The sequence below is a fragment of the Grampus griseus genome (genome assembly GCF_964374135.1).
Source record: "Grampus griseus genome assembly, chromosome: 12".
Classification (NCBI taxonomy): Eukaryota; Metazoa; Chordata; class Mammalia; order Artiodactyla; family Delphinidae; genus Grampus; species Grampus griseus.
In genome coordinates, this window is record NC_139006.1 from 20,855,245 (window position 1) to 20,879,251 (window position 24,007).

At 54.1% G+C, this 24,007-nt stretch overlaps 1 protein-coding gene across 1 annotated transcript in view; it reads right to left on the reverse strand.

The window, feature by feature from the left end:
* MN1 (MN1 proto-oncogene, transcriptional regulator) overlaps window positions 1-22,668 on the reverse strand; it is a 47,161-nt gene extending 24,493 nt beyond the window's left edge. The window contains exon 1 of the mRNA XM_082667393.1: window positions 17,744-22,668. Within this exon, the coding sequence (XP_082523519.1) occupies window positions 17,744-21,500 (3,757 nt within the window). The 5' untranslated portion in view covers window positions 21,501-22,668. The remainder of the gene's footprint in view (window positions 1-17,743) is intronic.
* Window positions 22,669-24,007: the final 1,339 nt, after the last annotated feature.

Sequence of the window (24,007 nt, forward strand, 5' to 3'; positions counted from 1 at the left end):
CAGCGGCAGCACTGACTTCCTGCGCTGTCCTCCTCCCCAAGGCCTGGGATGCAAAAGCCTGTTCCAATGGCCAGTGGTCAGGTGACTAACGGAGGACATTCCAGCCTCCTCTCACAGCCCACCAGGGTCAGTCAGGCCCTGATGTCTCTAACAAGCCTTGGCTGGGACAGGGGCTGTATCCTGGGCCCCTGGGTCTCGGGCAAGCAGAGCCCATGGAAGGGAGGGGATGGTGAGGACCAGTGTTGGGGATGGAGAGAGGGGGCAAGTGAAGTGGGGCTGAGGAATTCCGATGCCCATGGCTCCCTCCCTTTCCTCCTCACCCCTGCAGAGACGGGGGCTGGGACCTTGACCCTGGACCAGCTCCTCTGGAGGAAACCCCCACCATCCCTGCTAGGTCTCAGGAGAATTCGGGGGGCACTGACTCCCAGCCCTGGGACCACATAAGAATGCACTCCAACCGCTGACAAAGCCCCTTCCTTCATTCATCCAATCACTGGGCATCTACTGGCCATGGAGCCAACGCCAGGTCCTGGGGGAAAAATGCTGCTTCGTCTTCATTTTCCACTCACACATCAGAGCCCCCTGCTCTCCTGGCTAATGGGCCCACCCCAGACCCTCTCTCCTTACACTGGCCAATTTCCTGTGGTTCATTAATGCAACTGTCCTTTTTCTCTATATATTTACTGGGTAATTCCCTCTCTCAACAGGCGTGGCGTCTGTTTTGTTCACAGCACCGATTCCAGCACGGTGCAGGGTGCAGAGAAAGAACGTGACCGATACACAGGCAGACGCTCCCTGCTCACGGGGCTCTAACTGCTGGGGATTCCAGAATTGACCCGCTTGACAGGCACACTGAGGCTCAGCAAGGTAGCACAGCCTTGCCCCAATCACACCAAGCCACCTCCTGGCCCCCAGGCCTGGGGCTCTGACTGCTGCCCCTTCACCCATGGGGAACAGATGGTGAAGATCTGGATAATCAGTGACATGACTGACAGCTGTCAGGAGGACAGTGTGCAGGACTGGGAGCTGGTCTTTGGTTTGGTTTTGGTGTTTGGTTTTTTTGGCCAGTCTCTGTTTTTATTTTTTATTTATTTTTTTTATTGAAGTACAGTTGATTTGCAATATTGCGTTAGTTTCGGGTGTAGAGCAAAGCGATGTTTTCAAGCTTCTGTCGGTGAGAAATCAGCTTCTCAGCTCATCCTTAGTGGTTCTGAGCACGGGCTCCCAAGTCAGACAGGCCCAGGTGTGAATCCGCCCTCTGCTCCCCACTTCCCAGCTGGGTGACCTCAGGAAGGTCACCTTCCCTCTCTGAGCCTCAGTTTTCTCAACTATAAAATGGGGCTTGGTGTGATTGGCACTCAGTGACTGCAGCCTGTTAGGATTCCTTTGCAACTCAGAGTCAGGGAGGAAAGCAAAAGAAAACCCTCCAGAAGGTGGACGCCAGGCCAGGGTCACCCGGAGGCTCAGTCCGGCTGGTCCTGTGCCTTCCTGTCCGGTGACCTCTGTCGGGCCTGGAGAACAATGCCTAGGAAAAGAAGGAAACAGTCTCCCTGGGCTCGGATGTGAACCATGCCCTGCCCAGATCAGGGGGAGGACAGACATCCCGCAAGACCCCCACCTGTGGCAGACTGAGTGCTCCCCTGGGGCCTGAGTCCCCTGTCCTTGGGGAGGGTGCGGACACGCCCTACCCTAACCTGTGGCCCGGCCCGGGTGCTGCCAAACTATTGGAAGAGAGTTTCTGCCTCCTCAGAAGGGGCCAGGCAGGAAGAGAAGGGAAACACATTTCTCAGCTACTCTGGGCTCAGATGCAACCACCATTAGTCACCATTAATCACACATCTACTGTGTGCCGTGAGGTCCCATCCCTCTTGTGCCCAAGGCCCTCCCCTGCCCCCCATCAAACCCACCCTCCTGACTTGAGTGTGATGACAAGCCCTGAGTGGTCCGGCCCCTCCTGCTTGGACAGGCTCTCCCCCCACACAACCCCTTCCTGTTTCTGGAACTTGCCAGCTCAGTCCTGCCTCAGGGCTCCTGCTCTCCCCTTGTCTGGAACACCCTTCCTGCAGAGCTGGACCAGACTGGCTCCAGGGTGTGGGAACCTATTGTTAAATATTCAGGAATTCTGCAAACCGGCTGACAGCTGACATTACAGCTTGACATGGGCCATGGTGGGAGTATTTACACCACGGGAATCGGCAAATGCTCTAAGCCGAACTTTCCCCCTCCCTGGAGAGCCAGTTGTTGAACGGCTAGCAGCACACCACTGACTGACTCCTCATGATTCAGGGCTCAGCTTAACCATCACCACCTCACAGAGGCCTCCCTGGTGGCCCCGTCTAGAACCTCTCATGCCCATCCCCTTCTGATTCTCTGTTTGCAGCCCTGCTCATCCTGTGACATTCTTCTTGTTTGTTGTTTGTCTGTCGGTCTGTCCCCTCCCCTAGAATGCAAGCTCCGTGAGGGCAGGAGCTTTTGCCTATCTGGTTGCCCACTGCATCTCGGCACCTAGAACAGCATTGCCGCATGGTAAATGCTTGATACGCGTTTGTTGAATGAATAAATATGCCGGGCATTTTGCATTCAGACTTTACTACCATGCTTTCAGTATTATTTTGAACCTCACCTCAATCCCTCACTGTAGTTCAGGGATTCTCAACCTTGGCACTTTTGGCATTTGGGGCTGGATAATTCTTTGTCGGGGAGGAGGTGGAGTGAGGATGGCCACTGTGTGCTGTAGGACGTTTAGCAGCACCCCTGGACTCTACCCTAATGCCAGTAGTGCCCTCCTTCCCTGCAGCTGTGGCAACCAAAAATGTCTCTAGACACTGGCAAGCATCCTCTGGGAGGGTACATCACCCCAGGGTAAGGACCACGGCCAGGGCCCTCAGGGAGCAGTGTTACTCTCCCCAGTTTGCCACCGAAGACACTGAGGCTGGGAGAGGTGCTGGGACGTGGCCGAGGGTCCCCTGTGGGAACAAAGAACGACTCCCCTCCAGCTGATTCCAAAGCCCTCACTCTCACCAACCTACCCTGCTGCTTGCTGCCCCTAGGGCACAGGGCTCAGCAAACCTCTGAGAGGGGCACAGGGATTACACCTGTGTTGTGGGTCCTGTAACCTGTGATTCACCTGCCCAAGGTCACACAGCACCCAAGTAGCAGAGCTGGGATTCGAACCCAGGCCTCTGTGACAGCTAAGCCCTCCCACCCTCACCTGGAGCAGGGACCTCGCTTACTCACTCCCTGGCACATTCTCTCTCTCTCTCTCCCTCTCTTTCTCTCATGCTTGCTCTCTTCCTGTTTAGCCCGAGCCTGCCAGGTTCCTGAGGCCCCACCCGAGGTGCCAGACATGGGGGTCTAACTTCTTTATTGCCAGCTCCCAGACTGTTTATGGCTGGCACAGGCTCCTATCAAAGTGCTCGGGGGCCGTGGGTCAGCTCATTTCACAGATTCCTTCCACGAGAAGGCTGACCCTTCCTCATGTGAATCAGAAAACTGTTCCTTCAGAGCCTAGGAGAGCTGTCAAGTGAAAGAAAAATACCAGAGCATTGCCATCCCACCACCAGGGACCTGGGCCTCACCATGGCTGCCCACACCAGGCTGGGGCCAGCTCACCAAGGTCCACACGCGGTCTGACTGCCCCCCACAAGGACGGGGTCTGACGGTGAGGCCTCAGACAGCTGCTGCAGAAGCAGCAGGTTCCAGCCCAGCCCTGCCCTAGGCCATGTGACATGTACTGAGCATGGCCCCAGGCGCCGGGCCCCGTGCTAAGGGCCTGATGTACAGACTGGCGTGGCTCCCCTCCAGCCGGCATGACTCCATAGCCCAGGACAGGTCACATGGCCTCTCTGCTATTCATTTCCTCGCCCTTAAGACAGGACAAACGCTAGCAGCAACACCATCTTGCACTTTGAAGGGTCTTATGACACTACAAATGAAACACCGGGCATACAGCAGGAGGTTAATAAAAGCTGGTGCTGGCACAGCGCTTCCTCATTGTTGGGCAGTCTTCTGAGCATCTACTCAGGCATATATTAACTCACCGAATCCTCCCCCACCCCCGCCCCACCCATGAGGTATGAACTATTATCTTCTTTCCCTGATGAGGAAATGGAGGCACAGAGAAGTTCAGTAGCCTACCCAAGGTCACACAGCTGGGAAGTGGAGTTGCTTGGGTTTGAACCCAAGTAATCTGCCAGAGCCTGTGCTCTTAACCACATCATTATAATCATCCTATTATTTAGCTAAAGTCATCCCATTTAGTCTTCATAATACTTCCATGAGATATGCACTATTTTTTTTTTCCTTTTTTCAATTTTATGAGGAAACCAAGCTGGAAGCACTGAAGAGGTGATAGTCACATAGCTCAGAAGAGTCAAAGAGCCAGGCCTGAAATCTAGGCCACCCATCTGGCAGGATCTGGTGCTACTGTGGCTTCCCCAAGGTCAAGAATCATCTCCTATACAGCCTATACCTCCTGTAGCTCTGAAAGAGGAAGGGGAACAGTGCTGCTGTCATCAGGAATGTGTGTCCTCCATTGGTGCTTCCTACAAAAGGTTTGGAAACTTCTGGTTTAAGAAGACCTGGACTCTGGTTTGCACAGGCTCAGCAAAATCAGATCCTAGCTCCCAGGTGAGGGGTCAAGAGGCAGTAAGGCAAGGTCAAGGCTGAAGTTCAGCTATAGTGAAATCCTTGCTGTGCAGCTGTGCTGTGTGACCTTGGCTGAGTTGCTTGCCCTCTCTGGGCCTTGGATCTCTCGGTTGGAAAACGTTGTGGAGAAGGGGCACAAAAATGAGAAAAGTTTTTTTCCCATTCTATAATTTTGCCTAAACGTTCACCTTCGTGCTATTTCAAGAGTGAAAATTACAAGCATATTTTCCAGGATATCCATCTACCATGACACTGCACCTTCACCCTCCGTCACGTCTGGACATCTCAGTTGCCAACACAAATCTACCCAGTATCTCCACATACGCACACCCTGGCAGGAAAAATTGGGTCAGCAGACAGTGGCCCATGGCAGCCGGCAAAATAAGCTCTCAAACACTTTCCACAGCAATGCTGCCGCAAAGATCTGCTGGAATGGACAAAGTAGGCCTTCTAAGAAGTTCTGAACTTCCACTCCTCCCAAAATGGCCACAGAGGCCCTGGCAGAGAGCTGACCCACAGAACCGCCCCTTGGTGGGTGCTCTGGGGCTAAAAGCATCCTCTTTCACAGCTGTCACATAAAGGGGAGCAGGCAGTGAGCACCCAGGCTTCCTCTGAAGCATTGAAAAAGCAGGGGAGAAAGGGACACACCAAGAGGATGATGGGGAATTCCCTGGGGCAAGAGAGGTGAGCCTCCTACCCAGGGAAGGTGAGGGGTTGAGGGGCACCAAACACAGACAGTTCAAGTTTCAAGACCAGTTTCTCTATCTGTGGAAACCATCAAACCCTCCCAAACGCACCCCAGGAAGAAGGACAAAAAAAACCAAAATGTGGGTGAACCCAGCCCCTCTCCCTGTTCTCAGCCTGAACGTGGACAGGGAAGGGACAGAATCACCATTCCATCCTCTGCAGGATCTAACTTCAAAAATCTTGCGCACAGAGTAGGGAGGCAAGGGGCCTACTGAAAACTGGGACACCAGTTTTTGCAGGCTTAAAAACAGATCAATTTTACTCTAAAGTTTAAAATGAAACATGTTCCTGTTTGGGAAAAGAATTTCATTAGGAGGAAAATATAATATAAAAATACCCATTTAGAAAGAATATGCTATTAATTCTTAGCACTCTATGCAGAAAGGAAAATTGCATTTTTATCTAAATGGTTTTTCTGCATAAGCCATTTACAATATTCTTTGCCTCTCTATACTAGGCCCTGCTACCATTAGTAGTGGGACGACCAGGCTGAGGACTGAAATCGCCCTCAAACACATTTAATACATAACCCCTGAAAATCTATTCCAACAGGGACCTCAGCAAACAGGCCCAGCATTCCTTTTTTTAAGGAAGAAATAAATATTGCTGAGGGGGTTGGGAGTGGTGTGCTGATGGGAGAGGAAGGGACAAGATGGTTTAAGTTAAAAGCAAGCGCTCTGGGTCCCTTTAGCCAGCTTTAAAATTGCAACCGATTTTTGGCTGCATGATTGCAACCATTTGACTGCCTGCGTGTGTATCCACCCCGAACACACACACACACACACACACACACACACTCACCGGTTTCCATCAAACAAGCAAACAAGGAAAGGATGAAATTCAGGATACGAAAACAAACTATTTTTAAACACTAAAGCAAACACACCAAGATAGCAATACTGCTATTTTCCCATTAAACTAAGTTTCTCTCAATTTGAAAAGTGAGAATAATCTAAACAATACTTCCAAACAAACTGCAGGGAGCTTGGGTGTTGCGGCCTCCGACGGCTTTAACAATGGAAAAATCCCCTCCGTAGAGAAGCAAAAACACAGGCGGGGACGGGGCCGGTCGGTTTTGCCACGTCCTGCCACGTCCCACCAAACGGGTTCCCCCAACATGCCTGAATGCCCAGTGGTCTCCAACTTCAAAATGCAATACTTTTTCTTTTTTCCAAAAAGTTGTTTTTTGCTTTTTGTTTTTTTAAAAAAAGTCTTCGAGCTCTTTCTCTCTTGGATTTCCAAAATAACTACTTACTTAATACCAAATGTCGGGGAGCTAAATTAATTCATTAAGGAAATGCAAGGGCTGTGATGGACACGGAGCGTGGGGCCCCCTGTGATTTCGCTGCCATGAGCCAGAACGTCTTGGGCTGCTCTCTTCCGGCAAAGCTCAGTCCATAAATTCTCCCTTTCAAACCAGGAGCCCAGAAATGTCATAATTATAGCTGATACAGGTAACAGGTGTGCCCCTCTGTTCCTCCCACCTCTGCCACCGCCTTCCAGACAAGCTGCTGGAAGATTTAGTGGTCTAGTCAGGGGTGTCGTAATTACCGGAAACGATTCTGGTTTTAAGGGTTAGATAAAGACCCTCTCCAAATTTAAGGCCAGACCGATGTCCATTAGACTTTAACGGGCCCACATAAAAAAAGAAATTGTATCCTCATCTCTCCAAATGCCTGTTTTCCCAGCGCCTCAAGTTCATTTCAGGCTGGCCCAGCGCCGAAAATACTCCTGTCCAGCCCTCGCTCTGCAAAGGCAAGGACTCAGTAGAAACTGACGTTCAAGGAATTAAGCAACTGGGGAGGGGAGGGTGGCTCAGGACACCCATTTGCTCTACAACTGTTAAGCCAAAATCTGTCGTTTAAAAAATAATAATAAAAGTGGAATTTTAACCCATCATCCAGAGATAGAGAGACAGGAAGGCTGGAGGGAGCCCAGGAAGAAAGGGAGGGGGTGTACCCAGCGATGCTTGGCTAAACAGCCCGCCATCAAGAATGACACACTCTCCCCTTCTGAGACTCGGTGTTCGGAAAGGCCAAAGCTGCAGGCTGTTTTGCTCTGGTTTTCTTTTTCCCAGCTTTCGAGACTTACGCATACTTTTTCTTCCTTCTTTGGAAGTCAAACCACGCGTTTCCTTAAAAGTTACACACACACACACACACACACACATGCACGCACGCACGCACGCACAAACACCCAGCACCACCGTTTGTCAAGGAGCAGCATGGAAGGTGCCCCAGAGAGGTTTAAGATTCTTTACTCTTCTCCACGTCTGTGCTCAGCTCCCAGTCAATTAAGAATTAATGCTTGAAAACTTTCCGGGGACCAAGACACCAGAAGGAAGCCGATGGATGTTCTTTGGCCGTGTCCAAGGCTCTGGGGGGCTGAGTTTGTTGGATTGGGCTTTTCCTCCCTCCTCCCAGACAAGTGATGCTTGGAGGGGCCTCGCCCTCCCTTCCTGTCCTGAGGAAGTGGTGGGAACCTCAACTGGGGGCCTTTATTCCGTGACGGCCAAGGGGGCCCATTAGTGCACACAGTCACACACACACACATACACACACACACTTCTAATCCCGGCAAAATGCTTCACACACACTGAGCACAAAATAAATGCTTATTAACTAAACTGACCCCAAATGGTGAAACGTACAAGTAAATTAATCACGCCTCTCCTGGAGGCCTAACAGGATTACAAATTCGGCAAAAATTGACCACACGGAGATCAATAAGCTTCTACTTAAAATTGAACAGGGCCAAAACTTTGCATGAGCTGCTTCTTGGGGAAAAAATTAATTTATTTTTTCGTTTCTTATTAAGACTTCTCAGGCCTGTGTGTGTTCATGTGTGTGTGTGTGCACTCATGTGTATACTCGAGTAGGGGTGCGCATGCCTGCGTGCACAAGCAGAAACCGGCAAAAGGCATCCAGAGCTTTATGCCCAGACAATTTAGAAATAGTCACGGCATAAGGATCGTGAAATTGCTCCTGTTTAAAAAAGCCAAATTTTGGTCCACAGCCTCCCTTCCCTCAAATACTAAACAACCACCAAAAGTTACATCGCAGGAGATGAAAATGGTCAATTTGCTTTGAGCCAATTAGGCCTGCTGATGGCTGGACCGTGGGTCCCCTGAAGGGGAGGAAAGTGAACCTCTAATTCATCCAGCTCCTTTCCACACTCGGCTTATCTCGAGTCAGGGAAATCTTCCTCTTGCTGAATTTGTCATCTACTTGCCTTCCCTTTTTGCCTACTATTCAGAAAATGGAAAAAAATGTATGTATTGTGTGGGAGGGCACTGCTTGCGTTTTAAGACAGTGGGACCTGCCTGCAAGGTCTGTAATAGGCAAGGTTATCCCTAAAGAGGCTCAGTGCTGGGACAGAAGCATCAGTGGTCACTTTACGGGGTCATCAGGGAAAAGGTCACTCCTTTTTCCCACCCCCATCATCCCTCTTTTATGGAAAGATCTGGGTGCATCTGTGAAACTCTATGCTTCTGCAGCAGGCCTCGTGGGACCAGCTTCTCTGCAGGAAAAGTTAGCCACAGCCACATTATGAGGCTCGATCCACCCAGGGCCCATCTGGGTCTTCATCCCCGCGCCCCACGCCCCGGCACCGCATGGCTAGCTTGGCCACTAACTACACAGAAAGGGGCTCTGACTGCTAAGAGACCCATGACGTGGTCATCCGCCCCAGGCTGGGTTCCCCACATCTATTTCCCCCATACATCTGCGGTCACGTGGAAGCCCCAGGCCCAGCAGGGAGAGCTGGGCCAAGAACTTTCTGTCCTTTATGATGGCCAACACCAGCCCCCAAGCAATTCCCTCACTCCCAGCCTCGCCCGGGAGGTGTTACTATAAATGACTTCCACACTTACAAATTATTTTCCACTCCTAAACCCTGTGTCGGTAAATATTTCGACTCATAGGGACACACTTCTCCCCTCTCCATCCATCCCTTGATCACCTGCCCCCGCCCCCGGAGAAAATAAACTGCACCCCCATCTCCATCCAGTCTTCCTAACTGGGGCTGTTTCTCTCTCTGCCTTCCGGCTCAGAGGAAAGGACAGAGTGTCCACATCAGGACTCAGGCCCTTGAATTTCAAGGACTTTTCCAACAGCCCATGCGGTCAGGGTAGAACCTGCTTACTTCCAGTGAACACTCAACCAAGCCTGGCTTTCTCTGGAAGGCTGAGCTCTGGGGATTTCAAAGCAGGCTATGTTTTCTGCCGACTTCCCCAGCCCTTCTCTGATCATAAGATGGTCCCTCAGAAGTATTTCATTCCTGGTGGTCGTTGCCAATCACTCGACAATATTTGTGTTCCCAGATCCAAGGGCATCTGAAAAACACTGCTTCATGGTAACTTTAAAGGGTCATATCTTTTCCGCATCTCACCCTGCCCTGGATGATTGGACGAACAGGGGGCAGGGTGTGTGTGTGTTTGTGTGTGTGTGTTGTGTACAAGTGCGTGTGCGTGTGCGTGTGCGTGTGTGTGTGTCTCCTCTCATTGCAGGAGCTCCCAAATATGACCAGGGGCACCACCAATGGGTCTCTCAAACTGGGGACAGACAGAGTCCTCCAGTCGTACCAGGCAAAGCCAGCTGGGTCAGAAAGGCCCAAGCCCACCCCATTCCAGTGAAAGTGTTGACCCAAGCTCTGAGAGCAAATGAAACCTTCGTGCCCAAACACTCTTTAAATTATCATCAGCAGTTAGAAGGGAAAACTTATTTTAAGTCCTCAGATTGCATCTCCGGGCCACTTAGTTCTCACAAGATGGTCTGCTGGAAGAGGGAGCAGGGTGGGGTAAGGCCCAGAAGGGTCTCAGCACCCAGGTTAGTCCGCATCTCCTCTGAAGGCATGACAATGTCGTCTATTTCTGAGTCTCCCTGGAGCGGGGTTTTGACACGTGCAGGATAAAAACAAGAGCCGGTTCCCTCCAACTTTCCAAAGACCATCCGCGTCAGTGGGCCCCAAAGATGCCTTCACAGAAGGGTCTCCTTGTTTTCCTAAATCATTTTCCAACACACCTGATTCACTTAAACTGAACACTAGCAGAGGTAAGTCATACTGAGACCCAGAAAATCAGAGATCTCTCCTAAGAATCGGAATCCCAGGGCCAATTGTTCCATGAAGAAGCCAAGATCTTCCACAGAGATGTCAAAGACAGGAAGAAGACAGAGCCTTTGGGTCACACAATCCATCCTACCAGCTACAGAGGAAGTGGGGCGAGCTGAGTTCGCTGGACCCCTGAGCTTTAATGATCAGAACGTAAAAACCTGCTTTCCCCCTACCATGTGAGTTTGTGTTGGGATGTTTATTGGAGGTTCCCCCTCTTGGGGGAAAAGTCTATCCCACATAAGATGCTCCATCTGGGACATTCAGAGAGCCAGTTTGTTATCATGAATGCGCTAAGCCCTCCAAACTGTTAAATTCAATTGCCGCTATGTTTAAAGGGCATCTGGGTCCTTACGATGATGCATAAATTGTGAAAGGATCAGCACACGACCACTATAAAGTTCTCCCTCCGATCCTGCTTGGCGAGGATGCGGAGGTGATGAAAACCTACCAGCTTTCTCAGCCAAGAAGGAAAAGGAGAATTTGGGATGCTGGGGCTACGATGGACCCCCCAGCAGTAGGTATCAGGGATGCCAGGTCGAAGTGGCCTTGCGGGGCCAAAACTTGAAGCTATCAGGGCCCACAAAGAGCCCCTTGGATTTCATGATGCTGGGAAGCCTCTCCGCCACTCCGCACCCCATGTCCTTTCTGGGCAAACATCATGTTGGGAGCAGACCCTCCACTTGCTTCCCAAACCTCAGAGGTCACTGATTAAAATGCAAGCCAGCAAACAAAGCCTCGGAGTCCCGCAATAATTACCCCCCGTGAGAATGATGGCTCTCAAACGCCCCTCCTCGTTCAAGTATATCAAACTTAACTCTGCTTTTCCATCCCGGTCACAAAATAAGTTGGGGGTTCTGGGCCCCTGAAGTGCACATCCGTGGGGTAGCTTCTTGCCCACACCCTAAAGTCACTGATGGCCCCGTGAGGCTGCGTGCGGATGTGTGTTGCCCTGTCACTGGAAGATGGCAGAAAATGATCAGGGCCGCCTCGGCACTGGGCGACCCGTCCAGCAAAACGTGATGTGCGAGGGTCCCAGAACCATCTCTTCCTTCCGGTCCCATTCATGAGTTGAGGAGACCATTGGCTGAGCTGTTGTGCACCAGGACACAGAGGGTCCCTGAAGGCAAAGCTGTGACTAATTCAAAAGCCCACCGTCCTCTCCGCCAAGTCGTTGGTACCAAAAGATTACAATAAAGGAGAGGAATTTCCATAAATGAGAAGCAGCGCCCGCTTCCCACAACTGGGAGGGGGTGTGGGGGAGGGGTGGGTGGGCACCGATTCAAAGATTCCTCTCGCGGTTGGAGAGTGGTGTTAGCTGAACTCAGACAGAGAGACACCTCCACGCGCAAAACTCAGCAAGGGGCGACGTACGTCTGCTACCGAAATACTCCAGATCAAAGTCACCCCCAGCCCAGGAGGCCCGGGAGGCCGAGATTTCATAATTAGGATCTTCAAAATCCTCCTCTATTTTTAGGACTTGCGCTCATTCAGTCCTTTACAGAATCAGAACCTGTCAGCTAAGGCCAAAGAGACTGAAGGTTTAGTTTCTCTCCCTGCCACCGCGCGCCCCCCAACTCTGCTTTTGGAAAGCAGATTAACGGTAAACTAAAGGAGTAGCTGGATGATTTGATGGAAATACACTTGGCCATACATATGTATATGTGCGTACGCTGGGGTGGGGTGAGGGGTTTGGGGGTGGGGGGCTCCTTCCCACGCTGAATTGCATGGGCCCTGCTCTCCTCCTGTGGGCTGCAGATAGACCCAGACCGGACGTGGCACCTCAGCCACACCCTTTCAAGCCAGCCCCCAGACCACTTTGCTGGGCCCCAGGGTGTACCAGAAGGCAAGGAAACTTGAAAATTGTTCCCCAAATGTCTCTCTTCTCAATCAGGCACTCATGTATGTATCAACATGTCCGCCACTAGCAATCAAAACCCACACTCAAATCTGTCCACCCAAGACACGCCTAAAAATAGACATCATCCTAAAACAAACACATCGCTGGGCAAGTCAAAATCTGACTTGAGTCAAAACGATGAAGCTGGGTTATTCCTGCCCTTCCAGACGGAAGACTTGGGTGGAACAAGCAGAAGGGCATCGAGGGAAGAATACAAGGTGCACCCACTAGTTACAGGGGACCCCGCCCCCAATAGATCCAGGTCCCCTCTGGCACAAGAGGTTTGGGGTTTTTATATTGCAGTGTGCTTGGGAGGCCTACTTGCCCTTACACACTCCCCGCACATTTGATCCTGTTACATAAAGCTATCGACTTTTAATCTCTAAAATGAACCAAACCGAGGCAAATACAGTATTCCTAACTAGAAATATTTACCTCCTAAATGCTTTCGGCAAAGCATATCACTCCCTGGGCAAAGAACACGACCCAAGGTTATTGTCACTCAAGTGGACAGAAAGGTGATTTTGCTAAAGCTTCCAGCATGGAGTGAGTTCAGGAGATCCTGTGAAATCCCAAGGATGCACTCAAGTTTGCCCTTCCAGAGTGGGAAGAATTTCCCTCCTCTAATTTCACCTGGTCCTCCTGGATTGTTTATTAAAGATGTATATTTTATATCAGCAGAGAGTAGCAAGGAACTTCCTGGCAAGGGCAGCCATATTTTCAGGACCTATTAAGATTTTCTTTGGAAATTTAAATACCTCTGTCAGGCAAACAAAATCATATAAGGAATCACAGAATTTCATTTCTAGAAAGAGAAATTAGATTAACCAACCCTCACTCCTTTCCTAGAAATCTCAATAAAATAGAAGTACATTGCAACAGTCTCTTACTTCCGGTCTGAAGGGGCCTCACAAGAAATCTAATTGAATTTAGATTTAAATTAAGAAAGCTAAAGAAAGCAATCCTGAGAAAATGCCTTCAATCTATAAATATTGTATAGATATATATATATATAGGAGAATATATAAGTATATATTACATATTAGAAGGCAGAGGCTATTTAAAATCAAAACAGCCAGAAAAATCCAGTGGCAGGAACCATAAGTTCAACACCAATAAGCTTCAGGCCCTTAGAAATCCTTGTCCTTTATTAATATTTAGTAGAAATGTATAATTGCAGATGCGTGCTAGGTGGGGATTTTATGTCAGGATGCGGGCAAAGAAGACTGGTTTATTACAACCATGAAATATTGAACAAGCACCAAAGAAGAGTAGTAGTATGTCCCAGACTAGCCAGGGAGCAGGCAGACCCAGACCGTCAGCTGCACAAAGGGGGCTATCTGTTTACATTACCCCTGATTAACACCTGCGAAGTTTTGGGTTACATCTTCCGGATGCTGCAAAAGTCACATGAAGGCATGCAACCCGTGCTGGGTGATTTTTGGGGGAAACAGGAGTGCGAGGCTCCATGACTTCCCAAAACCACTTGGAGGGAGCCTTAAAAATTCTCTCCACGGTGTAAGGAGTGAGGGAAAGGACTCAGAACAAGAGCACTAGGAGCCCTCCGGCTCTTACCCCAAGCCTGCCCCATGTCTAAGGAAATTCAATGTTCAAATCCTGCCTGACTAGTATTTCTTAGCACTGCTTACTGTGTTCCGACTGGAACACTGAGAGAAGCATGAAATTCCAAAAATTTCTCCCGCATCACTGTAAAAATATCATACCTCCAAAAAGGGCAGAATTGCATGCAGAAGTGTATACAGAGACCTCTCCCGTTTCACGGTGTGTGAAAGAGCGTTTCTAGACATCTCCGGATTTCAAGATAGAGAACAACCAACGGACTAGAAGTTTGGCAATGGTAAACTTATTACGGGAATACAGTTAATTCAAGTTTTGAAAATTGTAAGGGGCTGGGGGGGGCGGGGGACATACTTTTTAAGGCTTAATATCCTTTATCTACAAACTATCATTATTTCTCCTTCCCTGTTTTGAAATTCCTCCATAGCCACACAGCTATTACAAAGATAGGTGGATGATTTTGCAAACTAATTTCAAATTTATGTGATCCTCACTGATTTAATAGATGTCTGAATAGGCCCAAACTCAGGCTGGTTTTTTTGGTTGTTGTTGTTGTTTTTCCCTTTGCACAACCTCACCCTTCCCCCACCCCAACTTTGTGCAAACAGAATCTCATGATGAGACGTAGAGTTTTATGATATAAGAGTTGTTTGGCGGGTTAGGAAGTCAGAGGAAGCATAATTTGGAGAGGATTACTTTCCTGGTTAAAAAAAAAAATCATCATCACATGTGATTCTGGCCTAGACTTTGTGAGAAGTGTTACTTGCCAGTAGAGTTCCCTCCCCTCCAAAGGACATCTAAACCCCATAAGACAATCTGGGCACGTCCCAGTGGCTACACAGCTCGTGCAGTTCTAAAGACTTATTCGTTCTCTCCAACCTGAGCACGATCATTTTGTTAAAGACCGACTAGTATTTTGTCATCGGAGCGAAGAATTTCAGAAACAGTGTTAATATTTAATCACATTAGTACTGGCGTGTTTTATGGCGTGACAAAATAAAATATCATTACAAAATTGGGCTTTGCCTGAAAGGCGGGGGGCAGGCGGTCAAAGAAAGTGCTCGCTGGGGCTGGAACCTGGAAAAGGTATATTCAAAGCTGCTTCATGGCTGATGGGACCCTGGGCATGTGTTTACGGAAAAGCAGGACGCTTTCCTTTCAATTCTTTTTTTTCTCAACTCTATTTCAAAGTGGTGCACTTCACTCTGATTTTCAGCCAGGGCACTCGGGGGCCCGTTGAAGGCTCTGTGTACCTATTTATACAACATATGCAGATGGAGCTGCAGGGTGTTATCATAATGAAAAGTTTAATCATCCTTATTTACTACCAGTAAGGGAGCAGGAATCATATGCAGATACCTTATAAAGCCGTAACTAGCAGCCCCAAGGCTGTAGAAGCTGCGAGTGACCTCAATTCGGGGCTTTATCTAGGAAACTGTCCTTCCCACATCACAGAGTGGAAAACAAAGGAGGTCAAGTGGGTGTCCCTGCCGAGGCTTCTAAGGCGGCCAGCCCTGAAGCGGGTCCCTGGAGGAAGTTTCCGTCTCCCGTATGCAGGGGAGGGCTGAGTTTAGTATACAGGGGAAATCAACCCCAAAGTGACTAGCATCTGTTTCCAAAAAAATATTTTCCTTCGTCTGACTGTGATAATGAAACAAACAAAACAAAACATTTCTTTAATGACATTTCTTCATTCACAGTCTGCATTTTTTTTCTGCAAAGGACATTAGTCAGACTGGGAAGGGAACAGTGCAACACCTTAAAAAAAATCTCGTTAAAACCACCCAATTCCTCTGCACCTAAGGCCCTTCAAACGACTTGCAAGCAAAGCATTACTGGTTTTTCTTTATTAATTCTCTAAATCGTGGGGGGTTTTTTTCTTTTTAACTCTTCTCGCCCCATTTTGGCCAATGTGGTCTTAATTACTGTGGGGGCGGGGGGCGGGGGGGAGTGGGAGAAGGAGGAGGGGGAGGGGCAGCCAGACCAAGCCAGGTAGAAGTGACAGGGGCTGGGATTTGTGCTAACCAGTTATTGATCGGCAGGCCCGAGATGTTGTGTACAAGAAAATAAAAGAGAAGCGGGGCAGAGCAAACAGGATGCTGTGTCCAACTCCATTTTAAAAAGGAGGGAGGGGGGAAAAAGGGAGAGGCAGCGGAGGGTCCCAAACTAACCAATTTATGGCCTTGCCTGGGAGAAGCCTGGAGAATGCTGATGCTGGCCGCAGCGTCTGCTGTGCATGCTAAACACCCAGCTTCAAATGAGAGAGCGGCGTCCCGGGCTGGGCAGTAGGCGAACAAAGAGAAAAGCAGCAAGGCCGCATTCATGAATTAGAAAACGCAAGCGGGAAAGCTACCCGGGACAGGCGGGCGTGAAAGCCTGGAGTTCTGAGCCACCCAACTCCTGCCGCACTTCCCCTCCCCCTCCTCCCGCCCCCATCCCCTTCTCCTAAAACCTACCATCACCTTAAACCCTGGGTCAAGAGATGGCAAGATGCAGGATGTGGACTAGGAAAACTAAGGCAGAGGAAAAGAACCTTAAGAGAAGGCGAGGATGGGGGATGTATTTTTTTAAGACACGGTTAAATCGCCAGCTACTGACTCCATGGTAACATTCAGCCTGGTGAAACCAAGGAAATCCAGTGAGTATTTAAAAGAAAAAGGTAGGCATTGTGGGGGTGGGGGTGGGGGGGTGAGGTAGGAAATGATGTTACGTAAAAAGTCCCCATTAAAAAATAAAATGGATAGCTACCGCAGCCCAGTCGTGTTTGGGTTAAAAAAAAAACACTATTATTATTTTATCGGCAATGGTGGTCCATTTACTGACCCCCACCCCACCCACCTTAAAGGCCTCCAGGCCTGGTGGGGAAAGAGTGCTTAGAATGCAAAGGAGAACCGGGACCGGACATCTGTCACCAAAGCCAGGCGAGATATTGACAAACGCGGGTCCTTTGTGTCTTAAGAATATATATCCATATCCCCATACACAAACGAAGCCCGGGCCGATTGGTCTGGTCTCTGCCAAAGTGGACCCCACTCCAGCCCAGGCCCCCCCATCAAATGTCAGGGAGGTGCACTCTGAAGACTGCCTGCCTCCTACCATCCCGACAGGTCTCCAGTTTTTCAATGAAACTCTAATAGTTAAGAAGAGACAAAACAGTTATTCATTAGGAACAAAGGTCAAATTAGGCGTTGCCTCTGAATGATGCTGCAGACACCAGAACTGGTCACTTTTTTTTCCCAAAGATGCTGGCACACGGAAGGGAACTCAAGCTGAAGGTTGGCTGACTAGGAAAAGGTGGGGAGGCATTAACACAGCTTCCCAGGTGTCCTGCCAGGAAGGGGGGGGGTGGCAAACAACTCCTGAAAAGTGGAACGAGCCTCAATGTTGAAGGTGAGGAGGGGGTCTGAGTGTGAAAGGGAAGGGGCCTAGTGCTCTGGGCACCCAGTAACTCAGCTAAAACTTGAGGGGGTGGGGCTCTACAATAATCGCCAAAGGGCTTCCACCTAAGTTGTTACCACCCTCTGGAACCAGAATCTACCTGGCAGCACCTGGGGGGAGGGAAGGGGTCTGCCCACAGAGCCCTAGGTGTAACCAAAGGAAGGGCACCCAGCTCTGAACTGGGCATTAGGAAGGCCCTGCGCCCTCCTGACCCCAAGGGACACCACCCTTTCATGGAGCCTTCAAGGCAGAAGCTAAGGCCTGCAATGGGGGTGGGGCGGGTATCCACCAGGTGAGAAGGGAACAGGGAATGAGTGCATATACCTTCTTTGCTGTTGGGGTTCTGGGGTTTGGCCTTCTCCCAGGGTGCCAGCGTCTTGTCCTCGTCTGCGCCGTCCACCAAAGCCTTGTCGGCCGGCAGGTACCAGGTGGCGCTGTGCTCTGCCATCAGCGAGTCCAGATCGATGGTGCTCATGGCGCTCTTGACGGCCTCGGAGCAGCAGCTGCCCAGCTCGCTGTCACCATTCTGCGCACCAGAAGCCCCCACAGCACACTCACCCTTCTTGCCACCTTTGAGCCCCAGGGGCTGGTCCTCAGAGATGCTGAACTGCTGCCTCTGCAGCTGGATCTGTGCCTGGAGGATCTCCAGGGGGTGGATCTCGTCAGGCGGCGGTGCGCCGCTGCTGCTCGTTGGGGTCCGGACCTGCTCCAGGCCCGGCGTGCCGGGATGGCCCGTGCCCCCGCCGCCGTAGCTGTCGGGGGTGGAGGTAGAGGTAGACAAGATGCCCAGGCCAAGCGGGGCTGGGGGCGCCTTCGGTCCATGTTCCCCGGCGCCCAACCCGCGGGGAGGGAGTTTGGGCGAGCCTGTCACCAGAGGGCTCCTACTCGCTTTGGCCAGGGCTGGGGGGTTGTCGGAGCTGGATGACACCTCGTCCTCGTTGGCGTAGCTCGTGCTCACCTCGTCCGAGGCGAACTCGCCCGCGTGCGGGGAACTACCGTCCGACTTTGCCCCACCGTCCAGGGACGCCATGAGGTCCGGCTGGTCCCCCAGGAGCAACTCGGCCCCCTTCCCCCACGAAGGCGACGTGAGCGCCTTCTCATGAGGCGTAGGCGCCCCGCGCGCCTCGCCTGTGGAGCTTCCCCCGACGGCTGCGCCTGGCGCCTGCTGTTGCCCTGGGCTCACTCCAGGCGCGCCCCCGCTGTCCGGCGCTGCCGAGTACTTGTCGAAGAAGGTCCCGGGGCTCACGTGACCACTGTCCCTTTTTCTGCGACCCCGTCCCCGGCCGCCGCCCCCGGGAACCGGCTTGCCGTCGTTCCCCGACGTTGATTCCAGGGTGTAGTTGGGGGAGAGGCTGGTGCCATCTCCCTGGGCGGGCGGATTGGGCGGCCCAGAGGCTTTGGAGCCGCTGCTACTGGTCCCCGACTGGCCTCCGGGCCCTGCGGCCCCAGGAGCAGTCCCTCCCGGGAAGTAATCCGAGCCCGGGTTGCTGGCCATGGCCGCGCCGTCGGTCTCGTTCTGGCTCAGTTTCCTCTTGCCCTCGGGCGGGTTCTTCTTGTTGAAGGTAACGTTGAGGTTGGGGGCTCCAAGGCTGGCGATCATGTTCTGGCAGGCTGTGGAGAGTGCAGCCAGGCAACTCTGGCCGAACAGGTTGTCCTTGGAGCTGGGCTTGTTGAAGGAGCCCAGCGAGAGCGCGCCCAGCTTACTGGCCGAGGTGCGCTGGCTGGGCTGGAAATCAGGCTGCTGCGGGTATGCGCCCCCGCCGCCGCCGCCGCCCGTGCTGCCGCCGCCCCCGCCCGCGCTCGGGGGCGAGTTCACGCCTGGGCCGCTGTGCGGCGTGGCCTGCCGGTTCGCTGCGCCGAACGGGAAGCCAGGCTGGCCCCCGAGCGCTGGCGCTGTGAAATCGGGCGGCTGGGGCCGGCGCTCGGAGGGAGCGCTGGGCAGCCCCACCCCAGCCCCGGGCGACTGCAGCTGCCCCAGGCTGGCCAGGCTGCCCCCGAACTGCAGGCCAGGGGAGGGCAGCGCGGGCACGTGGCCCTCTCCGGGCATCCTCAGCGGCTCCTGCAGAGAGCCCCGGAACAGCACCCCCGAGCCACCGGGCGGAGGGGGCGGCGCCAGTCCGGGGTCGTGCGGGCCGCAGTCAGCGGGCAGGCCTGAACCTCCCATCCTGCGGGGCAGCAAGTCACCCGGCGGCGGGTGCGGACCTGGGAACCATGCACTCTCCTGCGCCAAGTGCTGAGCCTGCTGCTCGAACGTGCCCAGGCGCCCGGCGCCCGCGCCGCCGCTTTCGCGCTCAAAGTTCGGCTGGGCCAAGCCGCCCACTGGGCCGCTGTGCACCAGGCCGCCCTGGCCCACGTCCCCGGGGTGGCCTAGCTGGGCCAGGTTGGGCTGGCGCAGCCGCTGCTGCTGATTCCGCGACGCCATCTGCTTGATCATGAGGGCCGCGTTTTGGCGTTGCTGCTGCTGTTGCTGCTGCTGCTGCTGCTGCTGCTGTTGCTGCTGCTGCTGCTGCTGCTGCTGCAGGGACTGGTGGTCCGGGGCCGGATGCTGCAGGGGTGGCCCCGAGGGGAAGCTGTCGGGCACAGGCGGCGTGAACTCGCCGGGTAGGCCGGAATAGGCTGAGGGCGAGAGGTGGTTGTCCAGAGCGCCGTTGTGCATGCTGCCGTTCCACGAAGCGCAGCGATCCACTCCCGCGCTGCCCGGGAAGTCAAAGCGCGGCCTCTTGGCCACATTCATGTAGGGGGGCGCGTCGAAATGCTGCAGCCGCTGGTTGGGCGTCTGCTGCGGAGGAGGGTGCTGCATGTTGAATACAGGCTCAGAATAAGGGTGCATGCTCCGGTTCTCCAGCCGGTGGATGGGGTACTCGAACTGCGCGTGTTGGCTGGGCAGCATGGGGCCCCCGTCCTGCAGGCCGCCGCTGGGCGTGCCCGCCTCGCCCTGCTGGGGACGCGGGAGCGCAGGCGGACACGAATTTTGCCGGACCAGAAGCCCAGGCGGCGGCGGCGGCGGCGGCGGCTGTTGCTGCTGCGGAGGCGGCGGCGGCGGCGGCTGCTGCGGGGGCTGCTGCGGAGGCGGCGGCGGGGCCTGCTGGGGAGGCTGCATTAACGGGTGCCTGGAGCCTACTGCAGGCTCCAGACCCACGGGCATCTTGCGGGTCCCGCCGAACCTCTCGAAGAACACTCCGTGCTGCTGCTGCTGCTGTTGCTGCTGCTGGGCGTGCATTTTGGACAAGCCCACCATGCCTGCAGCTCTAGGCATGGCCGAGGCACCCGGGAAAGAGCCCCCGGGAACCTGACGACCCGCTGCATAATGAGGCAGCTGCCCCTCAGAATCAGAGGGGGAAAACATGTCGAAATGTCCCGAGGGCGGCTCGCCCGGGTAATTGTATTCCAGCGAGTCGACGGCTCCTTGGTTCGCCACCCTCCGGGGCTCCAGACTGTGGGAATCGGAGCCACTGGAGGCGGGCAGGCCATGGAAGGAGGCGGCTCGGTTAGGGCTCTGGTCCAGCGGCAAGCATGGGGCAGGCACGGCGTGGCCTGAGGCGCCCGAACTGTGGAAGTCCGGGAGGTTCCCAGGTCGCTGCGGGCCGAAGCTCTCCGGCCCCTGGCTCTCCGCCAGGTGATCATAACCCTCGGCGAAGGGCGGCTGGCTGCCCAGGCCGCCGGCCGCGCCGCCGTAGCCGAGCAGACGACCCCCGTGCAGGCACGAGGCCCCAGGATCCGACCCGCCGAAGTTGCCCCCGAAGTGGGGGTGATGCTGGTGGGGGTGGTGGCCTCCCGGGTGGCCGTGGTGCGGCTGTTGGCCTCCAAAGAATCCGTGCACCGGCTGCGCCTGCAGCCCCCCCGCGTGCAACTCCGAGTGGCCGCGCGCGTGAAAGCCATAAGGCTCCATGTTCATGCCCAAGATCGGGGATTCGCCCAGCCCGCTCATGGCAGGGTCCACGGGGCCAGGGGGTCCCCCCGCGTGGAAAGCCGGGGCCTTAAAGTGGGCGTTCATGCTTAGTCCGGCCTCGTTAAAGTTCCTCTCGCCCTGGCCAGCGTTCCTGCTGTTGATCTGGGGCTCGAATTGGTCCAGCCCAAACATACTTGGCGGGGGGCGGGGAGATCAATAGGGCATGACAGCCTGATCTCCGCGGCGCGCCTCCGGCCAGCTACTCGTTCCGGCCCTGGGTTGGGCGCTCCGGGACGCTCAGCAGCGCAGGGACGCAGCGCGCACCGCCACCTCGCCCGGCTTGTGAAGGCTGGGGGTTATCAGCTCCTCTCCCGAAGCTCTCGCTCTGCCCGACGCGGGCCTCTCACATCTTGCGGCGCCGCGGGGCCTCCAGGAGCCGTGTTGGGGGGCCCATGCCCTGGGACGTTAGCACGGCCGCGGGTGGGTTTGCGGGGAGGGGACGGAGCTGCGGGTGACTGAAGACAAAAAGTTAAGTGGGGGGAAGGAGTCGGGAAGGAGGGAGGGAAAGCAGAGCAATCACCTTCTTAAGTCCGATCGGTTTGGGTGGGGAGCCCCTGGACGCTGCCTGAAGCCTCCCGGAGTCCGTGGCGGAGTTGCTAAGGGGCCAAGCAGAGAGACCCTTCAAAGCCGTGGCTGGCGCCGGGGCAAAGACCGAGCGGTCCCTCCCCCCTCCCCCCGGAGTCCCCGCGCTCCGCAGCCCGAGCCTCAGCCAAGCAGGATCCGCTCGCACAGTCCCCGTCGGCCCGAGCAAGCGGCTACTGCTTCTTCAGGGAGTCGGAGGACTGGAGGCTCCGCTCTGCATCACCGGTGCCGGTCCCAGAGCCGAGAGCTCAGCGGGGCTGAGGAGGAGGCGGGTGCCCGGGGTTGAAACCGAGGGTTGGTGGAAGGCGCGGCTCCCCTGTTCCGCGGCGGGTGCGCTGCACCCCGGCGCGCCGCTTCGCGGCCACGTCCGCCGCCTGACGCTTCTGTCCTCCGCTGTTAGGTCTCTGAGTTCGCAGGGATCTCCGCGCCCCGTTCCAGGCGCGGGCGGGCAGCAAAACGAGGGGTTGGGTCGCTCCAAGGCTAGGGTTCCCTGCCTCCCCGCCAAGGTGCTTCGCAAGTCGCCCTCGGACCCAGGGAGGGGGGCGTACGCTGGTTGGGGGCCACGCTGGGCTAGCAGGCTAAGGCTTTCCGGCTGCGCTCTCGGAGCCCGGAATGGGAGGGAGGCGGGGGCAGCTCTGGGGGGTCCGCGCACCCCTCTCCTGGCTGGCGGGGGGGCTCTGCGTGGGGCGTTCCGAGGGTCTCGGCTCCCCTCTCTGTGTCTGCCTCTCGCCCAGAGCCCGGAGAAGCAGCAACAAGTTTTGCATTTCAGCAATCAATTTCAGCCATTACATTTGCACCAATCAGCGCAGCCCGAGCTCCGGGTCCGGGGCGGGGCCCGCTTTTAAGGTGGTCCTGGGTGCTGACTGCTGAGGCCCCCACCACGAACCCGCACTTCGCCAGCTCGGGGGTCCCCAGCGCCGGTCAGCCTCGGGGTCCGGTGCCAGTGCGCTGCGGGCGCACCCTGGCCTCCTCGCGCATCGGTCTGGAGAGGGCGCAGGCAGAGAATGGCGGGAGCTTGGCTTTGTTCACCCCCCTTCCCATTCACCACAGTTCCCAACTCCCCACCCCCAACTGAAGTGAGACCTGCGGTGTGAGTAAGGGGCGGGGAGGTGGGCGGTAAGCGGTGCGGGGCGCTCAGACAATGGGGTCGCCAGGCAAAGATCCTGGACTCACCGCGGAAAGTCGCTAAGTGTCGACTGCGCTTCAGCTGGAGCGAACCCTCGGCTCTCCACCGCTGTCTGATTACTTGTCGCACCCAAGTTAGCCGGACCTCGGATTTCCCTGGAGGTGAAAGCAGACGGGGAACCCCGAAGTTAGGGATCGCCTCCCTCACTAGGGCGCGCACAATTGTTTCCTATCCCCACTGTCTAGGGTTCCCGGTTCTCAATGGCCGGCTTCCGCCCGGAGGAACCATAACCACTGGGCCACTTTATGGGGGGCATATCAGAGCAGCCCAGCGCCAGAGCGGCCAGGCAGTTAGGAGCCCCGAGAAGACCAGCGCGCAGAGGGCCACACTGGCCGGCCGGAGCACCCTAGTTCAGGCACCCCGGTCAAGGCCCAGGCCCTCTTGGGGCGCGAGGTTGGCCTCCTTAAGAGATCAATTAAACTGAAGAGCCCAAAGAACGGAATTGGGTTGTGATACTAAAATCAATAGGAGTAATTTAATATCTGCCCTGCTCTTTATGAAATATTTATCCCAATAATCTTAGTTAAAATGTTTAGATCTTCCTGATCCCCACTGAGTCTGCAATCTATCTTGCAATTAGAAGTTGGGAGTTAGAGGTGATGGAGGGTAGAGGAAGTGTTTATTCTCTGTGCCTGCATGTGTGTATTTTCCTCCCTAAAGCGTCTGTACGGGAGGAAGGGGGAGCAGGCTTTTAATTTTCCTTGCCATAAAATAGCACGAGGCGATTTTGCTAGCAGACCAGCATTCTTAGGAGAAGGGGAGAAAAGGGAACTTTCTTTGAAGTGCCCCTGATATCGCTATTAAATCTAAATAAAATTAAGCATGGTGTATAAAAATGCCTTTTCCCCCCAACAAAAGAAAGTGTTTATCG